The 16,518-nt window shown below is 51.1% G+C and overlaps 1 protein-coding gene across 1 annotated transcript in view; it reads left to right on the forward strand.

The window, feature by feature from the left end:
* The window catches only part of EXOC4 (exocyst complex component 4), a 113,240-nt gene that overhangs the window by 60,334 nt on the left and 36,388 nt on the right, over positions 1-16,518 (forward strand). The window contains exon 11 of the mRNA XM_032954491.2: positions 8,162-8,381. Coding sequence (XP_032810382.1) covers positions 8,162-8,381 — 220 coding nt within the window. The remainder of the gene's footprint in view (positions 1-8,161; positions 8,382-16,518) is intronic.

A 16,518-nucleotide genomic window follows, 5' to 3' on the forward strand; every position in this document is an offset into this window, starting at 1 on the left:
TAAGCTGGTGTGGTTCATTTATCTATAGGCAGCCTTAACCAGTGGTGTAATTCCACATTGCTGTGGCAGGAGCAGTTTATTAACAGGAAGACCACATTTGTATTTAATTCGTCATCCTTCCCCCGCACCTCCGATTAGTATGGTTGGTTATGTACGGTGCGATAGAAGTTCAACATACATAGCATGCTTACATTTGACTTCCGGCAGCGTGATAGTCGTTTTGATAATGGGCTCGAGTTGAGCCCGGCTGGGGTTTGACCTCGTAATTGAGTGACGAGCCCTCGGACACCGCGCCGCTCACCCCCGTAGAATCGCAGCGATTAGTATGCTTGTTCACAGTGAGTCTCCTGCCACGTCTTCGCAGTCGGAGCAAACGCTGCCACGTGTAATCCAAATTTCAGCATTGGAATGTTTGGCCAGCACCGGTTACATTTGCAGGTTTTTGTAGATGTAGCTGTGGAAGGAACCCGGAGGACCCCATGCAGAACAGGGGACAACATTCAAACTCCACGCAGAAAGGCAGCCAAGTGGGGAATCGAACCCTTGCCCCTTGTTGCTGCGAGGAACAAGTGCTACCACTGCGCCACACCGCCGCCCGTCATAGCGGTAGCAGCTCAGGTAGCATTGTTTGCACCGACCGTCAAAGGACACATTTTACCGTCCGTTTCGCCTGCCAGCTCAGACGTGAACAAAAAAAATAGTGATCGGTGGGGTCAATGAGTCCCTCAGGGCGCACTCTCTCTCTCTCCGCTATTCCAAAACCTCTCGTGCAAATCAAACCCCCAGGGGGAGCGGTGACAGCAAATTTATCTTCTCTGAACCCCAAGCATCACGAGAGACGCTGGCGACGCAGTGATGGCCGCGCCGTGAAGTCTTCCCCCCTCTTCCGCTGGAGAAGCTGCAGGTTTCAAGCGCTGTTTGTGGACCACTGCTGATTTCAATTCACGAGGAGTGGACAATGTTGTGGTGACAGAAGTTTTTTTTTTACCTGGGTCCCTTGATAAACTTGCTAATTAAATAAGGTCATTGCATAATTCACTTTTATTGAGTGATGTAAATATCATGGTACAAGTTGTACAAGCAAGTGAAATATTTGGTCTCTGCCTTTGGCCTAATACCTGTTGAGATGAAAGCTGGTCTCACACCCACTACAGTCACACGTGAGTGTTTGTATTTTACTTGGGCACTAAATTCTATTCCTGGATATGGCAATATATTCAGGAGCTAAATGCCGATGTTGACGTCTGCTCGTCACGAGAAGGCCGCGGAAGAGATTTCGTCCAGTATTGCTATTCCTCCATTGAAAGAGCGCAGACTACAGTGGTTTACTATATGGTGCCATAGTTTGGGTTGCATAGCCACAATCGCACTGCTGTGGCTCGTGTCTTTAGTTTCCATCTGTGAAGGAGATGTGCGCATCATTGACCTGTTGATCTTCTGATATGGTTCATGGTTCCACCAGTGTCTTAGAGGCGGCGGAGGAGGAATGTCAGAGCCAGGAGGACCTTTGGGTCTCGAATGAGGAGGTGTTTCTTCTGGACCACCTCCACGTTGTTCCACTCTGTTGGTCAGCGTTTCTAATGATCAGCCCACCGCACGAGTGGATGCATCTCCACCATTATGGCTCACAGTTCGATTCAGCACCTCGCTGTCATTGTCTGCCTCCTCGGCGGCACGCTGGCTCGCGTGCCATGATACCGTCGTACCGCCTGTGCGTTCAATAGTTGCGCCGCTGCATCTAACCCTCACGCAGTCATAACCCTTAACCTGAATGCACACACACGTACCGATGACCCGTGCGCCTTCTGTTATTCCACGCTCACGGGTGTCCTCCGTGAGCGTAAACTGAGACCCGACGTTTGCCAATTATTGGGAAGGTGGCTTGGCTGTACCGAGCTTGCCACGTTCCCATCGGCGCTGTTGTGCGCGAGCGTGAGCGACGTTCCGAGGGATCCGTCCCGACCCGGTCCCCATCCGGTGCTCGTGCGAGAAACAGTTAACAAGCGCTTGCTTATTACACGTAATTAAAATGTCATTTAGATCAGCCCTCCTGTAATTGAATGCCTTCTGCCTCCCATTACTTATGAGAGTCGTAAATTAGGGCCTAGGCCGGCGGGCTGGCCCCACTAGCCGCCTCCCGGACCGCAGACTCTCTCCGGGTTCCGCCACCGTCCCCCGGCGAAAAATCTTCGAGCAGCCGTAGAAAGGGCAATCAGAAAGAACGTTGAGATGATGACACGGAGCTGATGAGTGCTTGTGATGAGGCTCTACCACAGCTGAGCTGCCGTGATGAAGAGGCAAGAAAATTAAAGATATGGTTAGAAGTCGAAGTGGGCTCCTGATAATCCTGGTCTCTCGAGTTTTCCCCTGGTGAAACAAAATTAACTTGCACTAGCAGGTACCATTCACTGATTTAAAAACCTTCTATGAACGAGTGCTGGAAATTCCACATTGCTGTGTTGGAGGCATTTAAATCCATACGGGCAGACATTGATGACCATCCACAAAACACTACTTGTTATATCTGCCCCCAGAAGGCTGAATGTCTGAGTTCACCCCCGAGGGTCACGTGAATTCTCAGCCGTACGACAGCAATCCGCGCACTTGTGACCACGGCGCCCAGCTGGCGGATGCGCAAATAATGTAAAATCGAGTTAATAAGTAACGAATTTGTGACCAATGTTTCTTCCCCGCGGTGAGTTATTCTCTTATTGTCTGCAGATGAAACAGTTTCGCAGCATTCAATGCCTGGAAATTGGGCGGGGGTGTGAATTGACTTTGCGAGCTCGATCGTTTTTTTGTGATCTTCTCAATTTGGGGGCGGGGACGCCCCTCCAGCACAATTGCTGCTGCTGCCGCTTTAATCCGGCAATCACAAACTCGCGACGACACAGCCGGGTAAATATGCACATTTGTGAAGCGCCGCCTGGGTTTGGCTTTTTATAAGAAACCTCGTTTTGAAATTGCTTCCATATTGGGAGAATTAAAAAAAGAGAACATAAAGAAGCCTCATTGTACAAAGGTTTGCAGATTGTTTAGACTCGGATGTGCGGTGGGAGCGATCTGGGGTGCGGGTATCTCTCCCTCGGGCAGCGAGCAGTAAGTTATCTCGTTCCTGCATTGGGATTTCTGATTAAAGCCGAAATTGAGAAAGCAAGACAATGTGGGGCTGAAAGGCTGTTTGGCGAGTGCTCTGAAAATTGCTAAATCCGTTATCTGTCCGTCCGTCAGACTGTCTGCCCGCTTTAATTCACGCCGCCGCGAGATGCCGTCGGGGATGTTCTGAAAGCAGGGAGATGTGATCGTTCCAGACACTGCGGCAGGCTGCACATTTACTTCCTTAATTCCCTTCCAATCGCCCTGTGCTCTCCTCTTTTTGCTGTTCCATCTCCTCTCCTGCCTCTCTTTGGCTCAGCTTTCTCTCTCCCTCTGCCTTCCTGTGGCTGCCCATTGCCCCCCCCCTTCCCACCTCCTGACCTCCCTCCACCTCCCCATGCCTCGTTTGAGTTCGCTCAGTCTGACTTTTCTAAATCGAGTCTGGAAACTCGCTTTCGGGAGCAACGGTAATAATTGTGCGAATTACTCAATTGGGATCACACAGCAGCAGCAGCATCACCCCCTGCTGCGAAAACTTAGCAGGACCCTTCTAAAAAAGAGTATTGAGACTTTCCTGGGTAAGCAAGCAGAATTTAACTAAGTAATAAAGCTCAAACTGGGTTTTAAAACTGTTTGCTGTACTGTCATCTCTTGGTCATCTGCTAGCCTAGCAGATGTTTGAGTTTCACAAATCTATACGTAAGCCTCCAGCCCTTGCCTCCAAAGCGCCGAGTCACGCTCTTGCCTTTCTTTCACATTAATCTCAATTCACACTCCCTCTGTTGTTAGCTATCTTATGCTGGTTGTATTAATGAAAACAAATTACAGTACAATCGATTGCTTCTGGAGCTCAACACATTCTCTTCTGCTAACACTTCCATGGAACAGAAGAATACATAACAAGCTCAGTGTTTCAGACACTCGCTGTTTTTGTGAGTACTATTTATGTATGTAAGCCACACGATGAGCGTATTTTATATGTGCCGGTGCAACACTGCCAACACATTCTCGCAACGTTGTTTTTGTTCTTATTGTGTAATTTCCCACTGCTGTGAATCTGTGGGTCTCTGAATCTATGGTTTTCTTAGTGAGTCTGTAGGTCTCCGTGTCATTCTATGGGTTTATTGGTACATCTTTGGGTCTCAGTTTGTATCTGTGGGTCTATATGTGAGTCTACAGGTCTCTGTGAGTCTATGGGTCTCCGTGAGTATACGGGTCTCTGTGTGAGTTTATTCATCTCTGTCTCTTGGTCTCTGTGAGTCTATGGGTCTCTTTGTGAACCTATGGCTCTCTGTGTGAGTCTATGGGTCTCTATGTGAGTCTGGGTCTCTATAACTGTCTGTTGTTGTTGTCGACCTGTATCTTCCCACTGCTGGGTAAAGGCCTCCAACAATTACTTTGATTTATTTTCCTCATTTTAGCAAAAAGAAATCTAATTTTGTATTTTGAACAGCAACACAAACAACTGAAGAAGGGCACACACTGTCCAGATGACTTGCATTAACATGCGTAATGGTCGAGGTCCCTAGTTAGGATCTAGGAAACAATGTGGGCCACGGTTGATCTCTTTATGTCAGCTGTGCGCTTGGAAGTGTCTCTCCACACCATTCTGCTCAGTCCGCTATACATATAAATATCTAGGCAGTGGATGGTGGTGTATCCGCTGCCATTTTGGTGGTTATAACATCAAGGGATGCTCTTAAACTCACTCTTAATGCCACACTTGCAACCGTGACTTGCAACTCTGAATCTGCGGGTGTTATTTTTCTCATCTTCGTATGATGGTTTAACAATTTCTGTTATTTTTATTTTCCTCTCTATCATTCTGTTGTTTTGTTTGAGTTTGCGTACGATTGTTCAATTCATCTGACCGTGTAACTTCCTCCGTAATCTTCCGTCATTGGTGACCCCATCTTGGGGGGGTGGGGGGGGCTGGACACCTGAAACCGGAGTCTCGTAGCTCATCAGCCTCTTCCAGCCAACATCAAATACCTCGCTGTCTGTGTGCAGCTGGGGTGAAAGGCTCAAGGTAAAATAAATCAAGCGGGCTCTTTCTGGGAACTTGTTACATAGCGGAGAGCTTCGTGTTTTGTGTTCGCGATGACCCTCAGCCACGCAGCGCTGCCTGGCTCCTCGCGTCTTCTTAATCGCCGCGACACCACCGCTCGTTTGCGCTGTGCCAGCTATACCGCTCCCTCCTTATTAGACGAATCATGGTTCTTTGTGTTGAATCATCTTCACTGATTTTTTTTTATCCTGATTTGTGCTATCGTCGTCATGTCGCTAGATGGAGCATCCGCCATCCGTCCGTTCGGATCTCTCGCTTCGAAGTGAGACCCGTTTGCATTTGAGAACAATGACCCATGCCAGCTGGGTGGCACAAAGCAACCTATCTAAGATGCCTTCAAGTGACCCAAGTTTCACACAGCGGTGGGCAACATTCTCGCACCCACTCTGCCACATGATAGAGTAATTATTCGTCACAGGGTAGTAAGAATGGATACTTTTGGTTCTTTAGGTAAAGTCACGTAGGTATAAAATAAAATAAATCACGACGTTTTCGATTGCAACACAAGCAATCATCATCAGGTGGGAAAAGTGGGAGAGAGATGCCGTGGTAAGAGGTTATATAGGTTAGAGAGGGGGGAGGGGCAAGGGGGGAGAGAGAGGGGGGGTGGTGTGGGGAAGGGTGAGGGGAGCGTTGCGTGGACGCGAGGAGAGGGACATGAAGCTGGACGGGGGGATTTGGGCGGGGCTGGAAGTGGGAGGCCGAGTGAGCTGGGGATGCGAGGGGGGGGGAAGTTAACTCGAAAAAATAGAACAGTACCCTGCAGATATGATAGACAACAACCATAAAGCACTTAGGGTTTTACCTGGCTAATAACATCCTTCCAATGATTTCTCAATTTGTATCCATCTTCTCGGTTGAAGTTACGTCTATGTTTATATATCTGGATGGCTTCATGAACAAACCTTTGATAGTAGCCCGAAGGTTTGCAGAGTACCTTGGTCTCAGAAAACACAATATCATGCCAGCCCACAGCGTTATAACAATGGTCAGCCACGGCAGAGGTATTGGTTCTGCCGTGTTTCAGATCTGCCTTGTGTTCGCGGACACGGTCCGAAACATGTCATTTCGTTTCCCCGATGTAACTGCTGCCGCAGGTACAACTCAGTTTGTAAACTCCAGGATATTGCATGTCAGGAATGACATCCTTCACAGATGGGATTAGATCACGGATTTTGTGTACTGTATTGAATCGGACCTGGGTCTTGTGTTTATTTAAGATTTTGGAAATCTTTTTGGTAACACCTGTTATGTATGGTAACATGATGGTTTTGATTGGCTTCTCAGGGGGAGAAACAGCTTTGCGAATAATGCGGTCCGAGTACCCATTCATCTTGAGGGCCTGGTGTACGTGTTCCAGTTGACTGGCTAGGTGGTGTTGGTCGGAAATGCAGTGGGCCCTGTGGTGCAGTGTTTTGATGAGGGAATTCTTCTGTGCCGGATGGTGGTGGGAATCAGGTTTTAGATAGGAATCTGTGTGGGTGGCTTTCCTGTAGACAGTGTCCCAATAAGCCATCAGGTCTCTTCTCAAACAAAACATCAAGGAATGGTAGCTTACCATCCTTCTCCACTTCCATGGTGAATTTGATGTATGGGTGTATGGAATTTATGTGGTTGAGAAATTGGTTCAAAGCTGGCAGGCCATGTGGCCAAATGACGAAAATGTCATCCACATATCTCTTCCACAAGGAAGGATGTAGGGTGGATGCCTGGATGGCATCTGTTTCAAGTTTCTCCATGAAAACATTTGCTATCACTGGTGATAAGAGGGAACCTATGGGGGTACCTTCATTTTGTTTGTAGAAAGTACCATTCCAGGTGAAGTAAGTGTTGGTAAGGCAGTGCCTAACCAAAGTAGGTACATCAGGATTCAGTCCATGTTGGACGCAGTCTTCAATTATTGCTAAGGTGTCAGGTACAGGAACCTTGGTGAACAGAGAAACTACATCAAAGCTGACGAGCAAATCAGCTGGGGAGAGTGAAATGCCCTTGATTAGCGAGACCAAGTGAGCTGAGTTACGTACTGCTGAGGTAGTCTTGCCTGTGAATGGAAGCAAGGTGTCCCTCTCCTAGCATCCACGCAGCGCTCCCCCTACTCTCCCCCCTTCTCTCTCCCCCTTGCCCCTCCCCCCATACCTATATAACCTCTTACCACAGCATCTCTCTCCCACTACAGCAAAAAAAAAATATTGCTGTGGGTTTCCCACCTGATGGTGATTGCTTGTGTTGCAATCGAAACATCATGATTTATTTTATTTTATACCTACGTGACTTTACCGAAAGAACCAAAGAGTATGGATTCCTACAGTCAATGAAAGCTTCAAATCTAGATTAAAAATGAATAGTTTTACTTTACAGTGTTGACAACGAGCGAAATTAAGTGCACAACCAGATTTAATGTGATGGGATGTTTTTGTGCCGTCATTCGTGACCGGGCTGGGACTATCAACTGGCTATACCTGGGAACCCGTTTTAATCCCAGGTCGGTTGATACCTGGATTGGAACCCAGGCTCTCATCGGTGCCGGTTCACCGCTCTGACCTCTGACCTCGCACAGCTACCTCTAGTTTGAATGATTCTTTAGATGTATGGAATCATGCGTGTGAGAATCAGTAATGTTTGTATTTGCCTCACTGGTGCGCAATGGCTACGCGTGGCCCCCTGCAGCCACTAGATACGCTCCAATTCACCGCAATGTAAACAAAAGTAAATTTATTGGATAGAATCGTGACGGAATCAGGACAGCTGATCGAATGTCTGTGAGGGTGATTCAGTCCACGTTCGCTCCAACAACTATTGGGATGGATCTTTTTAGCGGCGCTTTTCTCTGATCTCGTGGTGGTGGGGGGGCGGGGGAGTTCAAGGGTTTTAATGACGGTTGACTCTCGTCCCGTCCGCCCGTGACGCCCGACTGCTCGCCCACCCGCGTCGCCGCGTCAACCGTCGAGTCCACCTTCCTCCCCCGACTCTCTCCCGCGTGTCTCCTCTCGCGCGAAGGTTCATCAAGGAGACGGAGCAGGCGATGGGCTACGGGCCTGGCAAGCAGTGCACCCTGCGCGAGTTCCTCACGCAGTACGTCAAGAACATCTTCCTCAACCAGGTGCACCTGGAGATCAACAAGGAGATTGAGGCCGTCACCAAGGTGGCCGATCCCCTCAAGATGCTGGCCAACGCCGACACCATGAAGGCCCTCGCCGTGCAGAGGCCTTTGCTGCAGGTGAGTCGCGGCCTCGCGCCCCCGGTCACTCGGGCGAATGCGACTCCTGCATTGGGTCCTTGAGTTCTCAGCTGGTCCAACAAAATCAACTCGGACTTTAAACGTCTGCCCATGTGCTTGCAATGGGGTTTATGTTTATTTCATTTTTAATTAAATTTGTCTCTGTAATAGCATGTGTGTGTATATATTGTTTAATTCGTTCCTGCATTGTGCCTGAATTTGTCCTTATCTCTTCACACCACGCAGCATTCAGGTAGGTTATCTTCTCGTGTAATTTACTTACCCTGTACGTGTGTTACATTTGTAAGCGCACGATCGTGTGCGTCTGTGCACGTGTCTGTACGTGCGTGCGCGTATGTTTAACCTTGAGTGTTGTTTACGAGTTCAAGACATTTGCCGAAGAGGAACAAATAGCCACTCTTCCCAAGGCATATTCGCTTAATGTTTTCATTACATTGTATCAACAGACACACACACATCGACATGTCTTTCTACGCTATAGGTAATATATATATATATAAATGTTCCTTTTAACAAAACCCACATTTGCCAAAGACATTCATAACGGCATACTCTTAGCATTTAAATATACGACACCCATAAAATTAACTTGGTAAATGGTTCCACGTGTGACTGCCAGCGGCGCGATGTGGAGGAGTGCGATGGGTGGGTGGGGGGAGGTGTTGGGAGAATGGAGGCGTCGGGTAGAGTGGGGCGGGGGGTCACTGGGGAGAGAGGCGGTGGTGGGGAAACTGGGCTGGGTTCTAGCATGGGTGGTGGTGGAGGAGGAGGTTGGAGATCGACTGAGGGTGGAAAAGAGATAACGATTTCCCTCGCTCATTCCAGTAGTACCAGGCAGAGTGAAGGAGCAGTTTTCTCGTTAGAGGCGCCACCGCTGCCTGTCGACCGAGTCTCAGCCCGGCTTGCCGTACGTGGGGCTCTGCTGAAAAGTTCTCGCACTGGTCGACGTCATGAGGTCATTGTGTGGTCAACCAGATGAGTTGGGGCTTTCGGAGAAGCCTCAAGTGGGATTGTGGACAGAAGCGTTTTCTGGTTGTACCGAGTGTACGACGTTTCATTCCATGTGCTTAAAGCTTCTTTAGTTCAGTTGCTGAAGAAGCTGGCAACGCGTGAACCGAACCGTCCGACATCACTCCGAGCGGCAAGCGTTGCAACCAGATAATGCGTGGGAGAGCCATATAGCACGAACACCTGCGTGGTATGCACAGGCTGTGATTCATATCGTGAAGGAGGAGGATTGGTGTCTGAGCAGACTCGATTGAAGACTCTGATCACTGAACACTGCAGATGGTGACACTGTGGCCTAGCCTAGCCATGCACACTTACACCGGCAGAAGAAGTTATACCAGAAAAACCACCGCGGCAGAGAGGAACGATATTTCTGGTTACCCAGCGAGTTGCGCCGGCTCGGTTACGTGGCCAGCACCAGCGAGCAAGTGGGTAAACCATCTCACCCGACACGTTGCCCCGGCCGCCCCAGCAGCGTCACCCTCATCGCCGTCTCTGCGGACAGTGCTGAAAAGCGTGCAGCGCAGCTCCTGCGCCCTCACAAGCCGTGCGTCGCTCCCAGTGGGCGATGCGAGCCGTCCGACACGGTGGCTGCTGCGGCGAGGAAACAAAACCCGGGGCCGCTCAACCGTGCGGCTGCTCAGAAAGCCGCTTGCGCTGTGGCTTGGTGGTTCTTGTAGGACGAAGGCCTAGGAGAGTGGGGGGGGCGGTACTGTGTCGCGTACGTTGGCGGAAAAGCGTTCGATGCGCCGTCGTGAAAAAATACGCGATTGATAAGCCGCGCATCCGATTTCCACGCATCCAATTTCGCGGCTCACATCTCCATTGTACGGCTTCCTTCGAGGCAAGATGTATTCTGAGCCCCCGTGTCAAAACACCACATTGTTCCACACAAAACGCGCCTCTTGCGACCTCTATCGTGAGCAATAACTGTGTAATTTGCTGCGCGGGAGCGGCGGTGATTCCGTGTTCCTCCGGCATGCATAACGATAAAAAGCCGCTCCCTCTGCCATCTGCTCGCACGCGTCACGATGGCTGCCGCGCGGTCCCTCTCTCGCCCGTTAACTTCGCCCGCACGCCGCGGTTCGAGCAGCCGCGGCCAGCTGTCGCGCACGATCGGCATGAAGCCGACGCGCTTTCTTGAACAAGGAAAACACGGAGCGGGGTTAAACAGGCGTTTCATATTTGCTTTGCCACCGAGCGACCCCACCCCCCCCCCCCCCCCGCGGATGCGTGCGAGCGAGCGTGCTATTGTGCACGAGCGTACGCGTGTACACGAGGAGGCTCGTTGGCGAGCCACAACGTTATAGTGAGCCACGTGCAATGCGTGGCTCGCTGCAGCGAGCCACAGGACCCGCTGCAGCGAGCCACAGGACCCTTACAGGCTTTTTGCGGTGACCCATCCGACCGGCCCAGCCAATACCAATAACCCGTATATACCCGACACAGCCCAAACCAGTAAGCCACACAACCTATAGAAGCTGTCAGTGAGCCACACAGCCCTTCACAGTGAGCCGCGTGTCCCTACTCGTCACCGTCTCTGTTGCTGCTTCCTGCTCTGTGTGGGGGTTCCGTGTGCAGCAAATCTCACTTCAAGCCAAGCAGCTCAATTTGTTACTCCTGGCATCTGTTTTCCTCCCGTCACCGTGAGTCATTTATGTATTTATTTTGTTGTTTTTCATTACACATTTTACCGAGTCAGCAGCGCCCCCCCCCCGTCCCCCATGGGGGGTCGCCGCAAGCGTGTGCCGATGGTGCGGCACGGCACAGCGGCCGTGCCAATGGCCCCGGTCTCCCCGCACACTTAGAACAATTATTTATTTATTTCTAAATGACTCGATGCCAATTGCGCTATCAGCAAGATGTCACGAAGTGAGAAGTCGTCTTTGAATTCTCACAGATGCGGTGCGATATCCGCTGTTGTTAGAGAACGGCCACGCATGGGTGATGTCACGGATCTAATTATAACCCTGAGGTCCCTTCATCGTTATCATCGCCGTCACCCACGTTAATCCACTGCTGGATGGAGGGCTTCCCAATCTAGGAGGGGCCTAGGAATGAATGGTGCATGGCTGATGATGTTGTTGGTCCAGACAGAGAGGAGCGGTGGCGTGGTGGTGAGCGCACCGCGCTGTGAACCCAGGAACCTGAGTTCAATATCTGCACACAGCCAGCATCCCTGCCACGGTGATATCCGAACTGGTACTGGATGCCGTCCAATTCACCAGCCCTTATGACTGACCAACGTGGTAAAGTATGGTCAATCAACCTTTATAATCAACATGGGCATGAGGAGGCTTTCATCTAGCAGTGGATTGAGAAAGGTCTGTACAATACGGTGTTCTCATTGTCGAAAATGCCATCTCCTTTTATCACTGAAGGGTGGCGGCTACCAATCACTCCGTCGCACCCTTCACGAGCCTCTCTCTCGTTTTGAAGGGGCTGATCCAGACACGGCTGGCACGAGCCGTAGGCAGCTCCGACGAGTTCCAGGTCGACCTGTGCCAAATACGTTCACCTTTTCTCCATCCGACGCCGCACCCCGCCATTCCCTGCTGTCGCACGCGGGACTGATAAGCTCGGCATGTGCAATAATACGCCGTTCACTTGGACGGTAAACCCTCGCGCGGAGATATACTCTTGCACTTCTTCATTATCGCTAATGAAAGAAATGCCTCCCAGCTGTAGCGCATTAATTGTGTGCCAAGATTCACCTCTTCCCCCCCCCACTCCCAGCTCATCGATCACCGAGATTCACGTGTGAGCGTACGGCGCTGCCGAGTGTCACCGCGTGCCCCGGCACTGATTAACGTCCTCCTTATCCGGAGAGAGAGGAGGGGGAGGCGCGGGCGTTGTACAGGCCAAGATCCACATTCCCGCAGTCGGCGTCGTCATCCTCGCTGATTCTTAGCCTCCACCGCCTGCCCCCCGTGCGAACGTGTCTGCTGTGCCATGTGCCTGAAGTGTTGTACGGACGGAGTGGAACCTCGTGAGATGTGCCCACACGAAAGAACAAAATGGGCCGAGAGCAGGCCCAAAGATCCCAAACGTGAAATGGCCAGCAATGAACGGCACCTGGCAAAGTTGTGACATGTAACACGTTTCTTAAATTCGGACAGGTTATCTTATTATTCTCAAGAGCTTTGGGGAAAAAGGCGATTCCAAATTGGAGCAGCAGTGCAAGTAAATAAACAAAAACAGAATCATTTGAGAGTTCTGGATCATCAATCACGCTGACTGAGTAGTATCCAGGCCTCTGCGCAGGGATGCAAATTCATGAAACGTTGCATAAACAAAATACTCACGAGATGACCCTTCTCTTTGCCACCACCCCTTTTACTTAGCCTTGTAAGGATTCTGTGATTAGAATCCTCTCTTACAATCACGATCATCGTCATACGCCATAATCTATCCACTGTTGGATGAAGCCTCCCCAATTCGTCACCATCCCTCGTGGCCTGTAGATACACAATCCGCCTGGCTCCTGCACGCAAGCTGACTTTGTTGCTCCATCTCCGCACTGGGTGTGTTATTGGGCGTTTCCTCATTTGGCTGCTACTCTGTTGTTAGTCTCGACTACCGTCCGTCATTCTCTCCAGCGACGTGGCCTACCCAAGCCCATTTATTCTTCTGAACATTTAAAACTCTTGCTCTAATTTGTTTATGTTCTCCTTTTGACGCATTCCCCTTCTCCTTGCATTCACCTCGCCAAGTTCAGCGTTTGATCTTTGTGGATGTTCGTGTATTCTAATCCTCAGGTCATAGCAGGTAATCTGCACTCCTCGCACGGTACATGCATCGAATTTTCCTGGCAAGAATCAGTGACTGATTTACAATGAATACAAGTTGTGTGTCACTCATTGAAGAAAACTGCAGATTCAGATAACAGTAATAACAATAATGCCAGTTATTTACCTAGGAAATCCTCCTGGAGCCTCAAAACTCGTGTTCAGGAGGGTCCTGCATTGGGATGTTTGGCCATTGCCGTGAATTATAGTTTGTCTTCGTGTGAGACAGAAGCAGAGAACTCGGCCACACCTCGCAGTCCCATGCCTAAAATACCTGGCAAGCCCTGTTGGTCACCAAACAAGTACTAACCAGGCTGCACCTTGCTGAGCCTCCCAAAATTCAACAACGTCGGTCACGTTTACGGCAATACGATGGTTGGTCGATATGAAGCCTGTAGATTCTCCATGAACCACCTCAACCGCAAACATAATAACCACTGCAATTCATCGACGTTGAATCATGAGGCAAGAGGTAGTTAGTGGGGCCAGGTGTTACAAGTGGATGTCCACTCACGCCCACATGCAAACACTATCCCTGGCCAGCGCCTCTTGTCTCCCGAGCCAACACAGATGAAATTAAAACCTTCACCATGTGAAAAACCCACTTCGTTGTCTGATTGATTTGTTTAATCAGCTGCCTGATTGCTTCAATCTGTGCCTGGGGTTGCAAATTGATGGCATGAATCTTCATTGTACCATCTTCTCTGGGGTTACCTTTTCCCCACCGATTAGCTGCCGGCAGGATTTGGCCACCGGTGCTCGCTTCTTCTCGGCGGCACACGCCCGCGTGCCGATCCGCGGTGCTTGCGAGCGGCGTAGCAAGCAGGTAGCAGAGTTTGTTGCCGTTCCTACTGGCCGGCAAACACCACCCCCCTCCCCTGCCCTCTGGGACCAGGCCACCGCACCGTCGACACAGCCGCGACGGCACCACCACTGCTTTTAGCGCCGATCTCTTGGGACACGGAGATTGCGCTTAAACTCAGCTCATGAATAATTCAGGGAGCGCTGTTCACCTGTGCCTGGGATAGCGTTGGCTTAGCCAGAGCTGGAGACGGGACAGCCGGCAATTGGGGGGTTAAACCCGGGTCGCCGGAGCCAGCGTGAGACCGCCGGTGCCGGGTGGCTTGCGTTAAGCGCGGGCGTCGCGGAGAGGATGGGTGGGGGGGGAAATGTGGGGTCGTAAAGGGGGTCGGAGACAGAGGATTGGGGGGCGGGGGGGAGAATGTAGACGGATTGATAGAGAGCTCTTGAGCGAGGTTCTGGCCTTGCCGGGGGGTTGAGGGAGGGGCTGCGGGAAGGCAGAGGGATTTGGGTCGTGCGAGATTTGGGCGAGATAGTGGCATGAGTTCCGGCGCGTCTGCCACAAACGATCGGCGGAAATAATCTGGTTTGACAGGTGTCTGGGCCGATCGCGACGTGGAGGCGCGGAGTTTTCTCTCGCAGTGCTGGCACAAGTTGGGGGGGGCGGGGTGCAGTTCGTGCCTTGTCTAAAGCGAGCTTGGGAGGCAAGGGAGAGAGGCGGAGGCCTCGGCCTGTCCCTTGCCCTGCTCCGAGCTCTCATCCCGTGCTGTAGGGGAGCAGCTGTTTTACCAATGGGCAGTGGGGGAGTTTGCTGGGCAAATCTTAGCATGCACACTTGCCCTGAGCAGCAGCACAGTGTGTCAGTTCAGCGCTTGTTTCTTTACTCCGGACACCGCTGCAGGCTTGCGGGAACACACTTGTTTTTTTTCCGTCCTTCGTTGACATCGTAGTTAGTTCGACATATGTTATTATAATTGTTATTATTTGCCCTCTGTCAGTCAAAACATTGCCTTTTTTGTAGTACAGCGTAAAGTGCAGGACGACTCCTACACTCTTTTCTCCGATCTCGATCTCCATAAACGGCCAGTTTGTTGTGACGGTTGATGAATGGAACTGTGGACGTTGTGCCTCCGCGATCCCTCCAACCTCTCGGGTTGTGCGGTGAGTGCATGCTCACCACCGGCTAACGGCCCCGAAAAATCCTCGTCCACCCGCCAATCATCAGCACTTTCGACCGGTCGAGGCTGCCTGCGGTACAACCCAGGGTTTCTAGCTGTGGCTGCTAGCCACATGCCTGCTCACCCAGTCCACCAGCAACCCGGTTAATTTAAACTCTCAAAGTAAGCCCCTCGTACAGCAGTGGATTTACTGCACTGCCCTCTGCTGCCCCTAGAGTAACTTTACAGCCCTGTGATAACCTGTTGTGCCTAGTGGTCACCCGTACAAGACAAATCCAGACGCAACCTTGCTTCGCTTCCGAGATCTCACGAGATGGGACGCCTTGCAGGGGATTTGGTCATGGCGAAATGGTGGCTCAGCAACTGACCCCGATAGAGAATGTGTCATTGTCATTCGTATTCGCAGCAGCAGCAACAGTCAACATCAATTCAAAGCACCTCGCTGTTCAAACAAGCGTGCAACGCCGCTCCTCTCCATTCACAGCCCTGAGCCAGTGTGAGAGATTCCACGTTTCCACATCAGGAACCAGACAATCCATCGGACGAGAGCTCTCTGCTTCCCACAAACACGACGTTAATTTTATTGCGTCGGGAACAGAGGGACGATTGCCGAGTTTTAAACACGCAGCCTTGCGACTGTCCACGCGGCCGTATTCGTAGCAGCGGCAACTGCGGTGGCGTTATTAATATTGTAATGAAGCGTGTGAAGCGCCGCTTGATTGACAGCGGTGGCGGTTATGGGGGCGGGGTGCGAGGTGCGGTGTCTTGCGGTTGTGTCGTGAATGAGCCCTCGCCGCGGTGCAGGCTCGGCCACCTCGGCGTGCCGGAAAACGCTGAGCGGCACTGAACCTGCCGGCTCCCTCCGACACTGTCAGCTCACGTGTCCACTGACCTTTTCAAGTGTGTGTTTTCGGCACACTTTGCCAGACCGTGTCATCTTCATGCTGTGCCCTTAAGGAGGGACGGGCGCTTACATTTATTATTTTGTCGGCCGGCCAGCCGGCTGGTCGCTCTTTGTGTGTGTGGTTTTTTTCCTCCGTTTTTGTTGTTGTTGCCGTTTGGGTATTTATTTATTTATTTCGGTCGGCCTCTCCGTCACAGCTCGCTCGGCTGACAAGCGTAATTGATTGGAGCTATTGCCGGCGTTATAGAAAACTGCCGCAGGTTCCAGGTCCGAGCCGCGCTCCGACACGCCGAGTTAATCGCGTAGTTCATCATATTTTCGGTGATTAGTCAACCCCAGTCTTTGCTGAGCCCGCTGGCACCACGTCCACCCGCGGCCTTCGCCACACCGGCACTTTGCCTCCCAGCGCCGGGCACCGCTCGCTCGCTCGGAATACT

The sequence above is a fragment of the Petromyzon marinus genome, chromosome 14 (assembly GCF_048934315.1).
Source record: "Petromyzon marinus isolate PM22_M1 ecotype Great Lakes invasive population chromosome 14, UKy_Petmar_22M1.pri1.0, whole genome shotgun sequence".
Classification (NCBI taxonomy): Eukaryota; Metazoa; Chordata; class Hyperoartia; order Petromyzontiformes; family Petromyzontidae; genus Petromyzon; species Petromyzon marinus.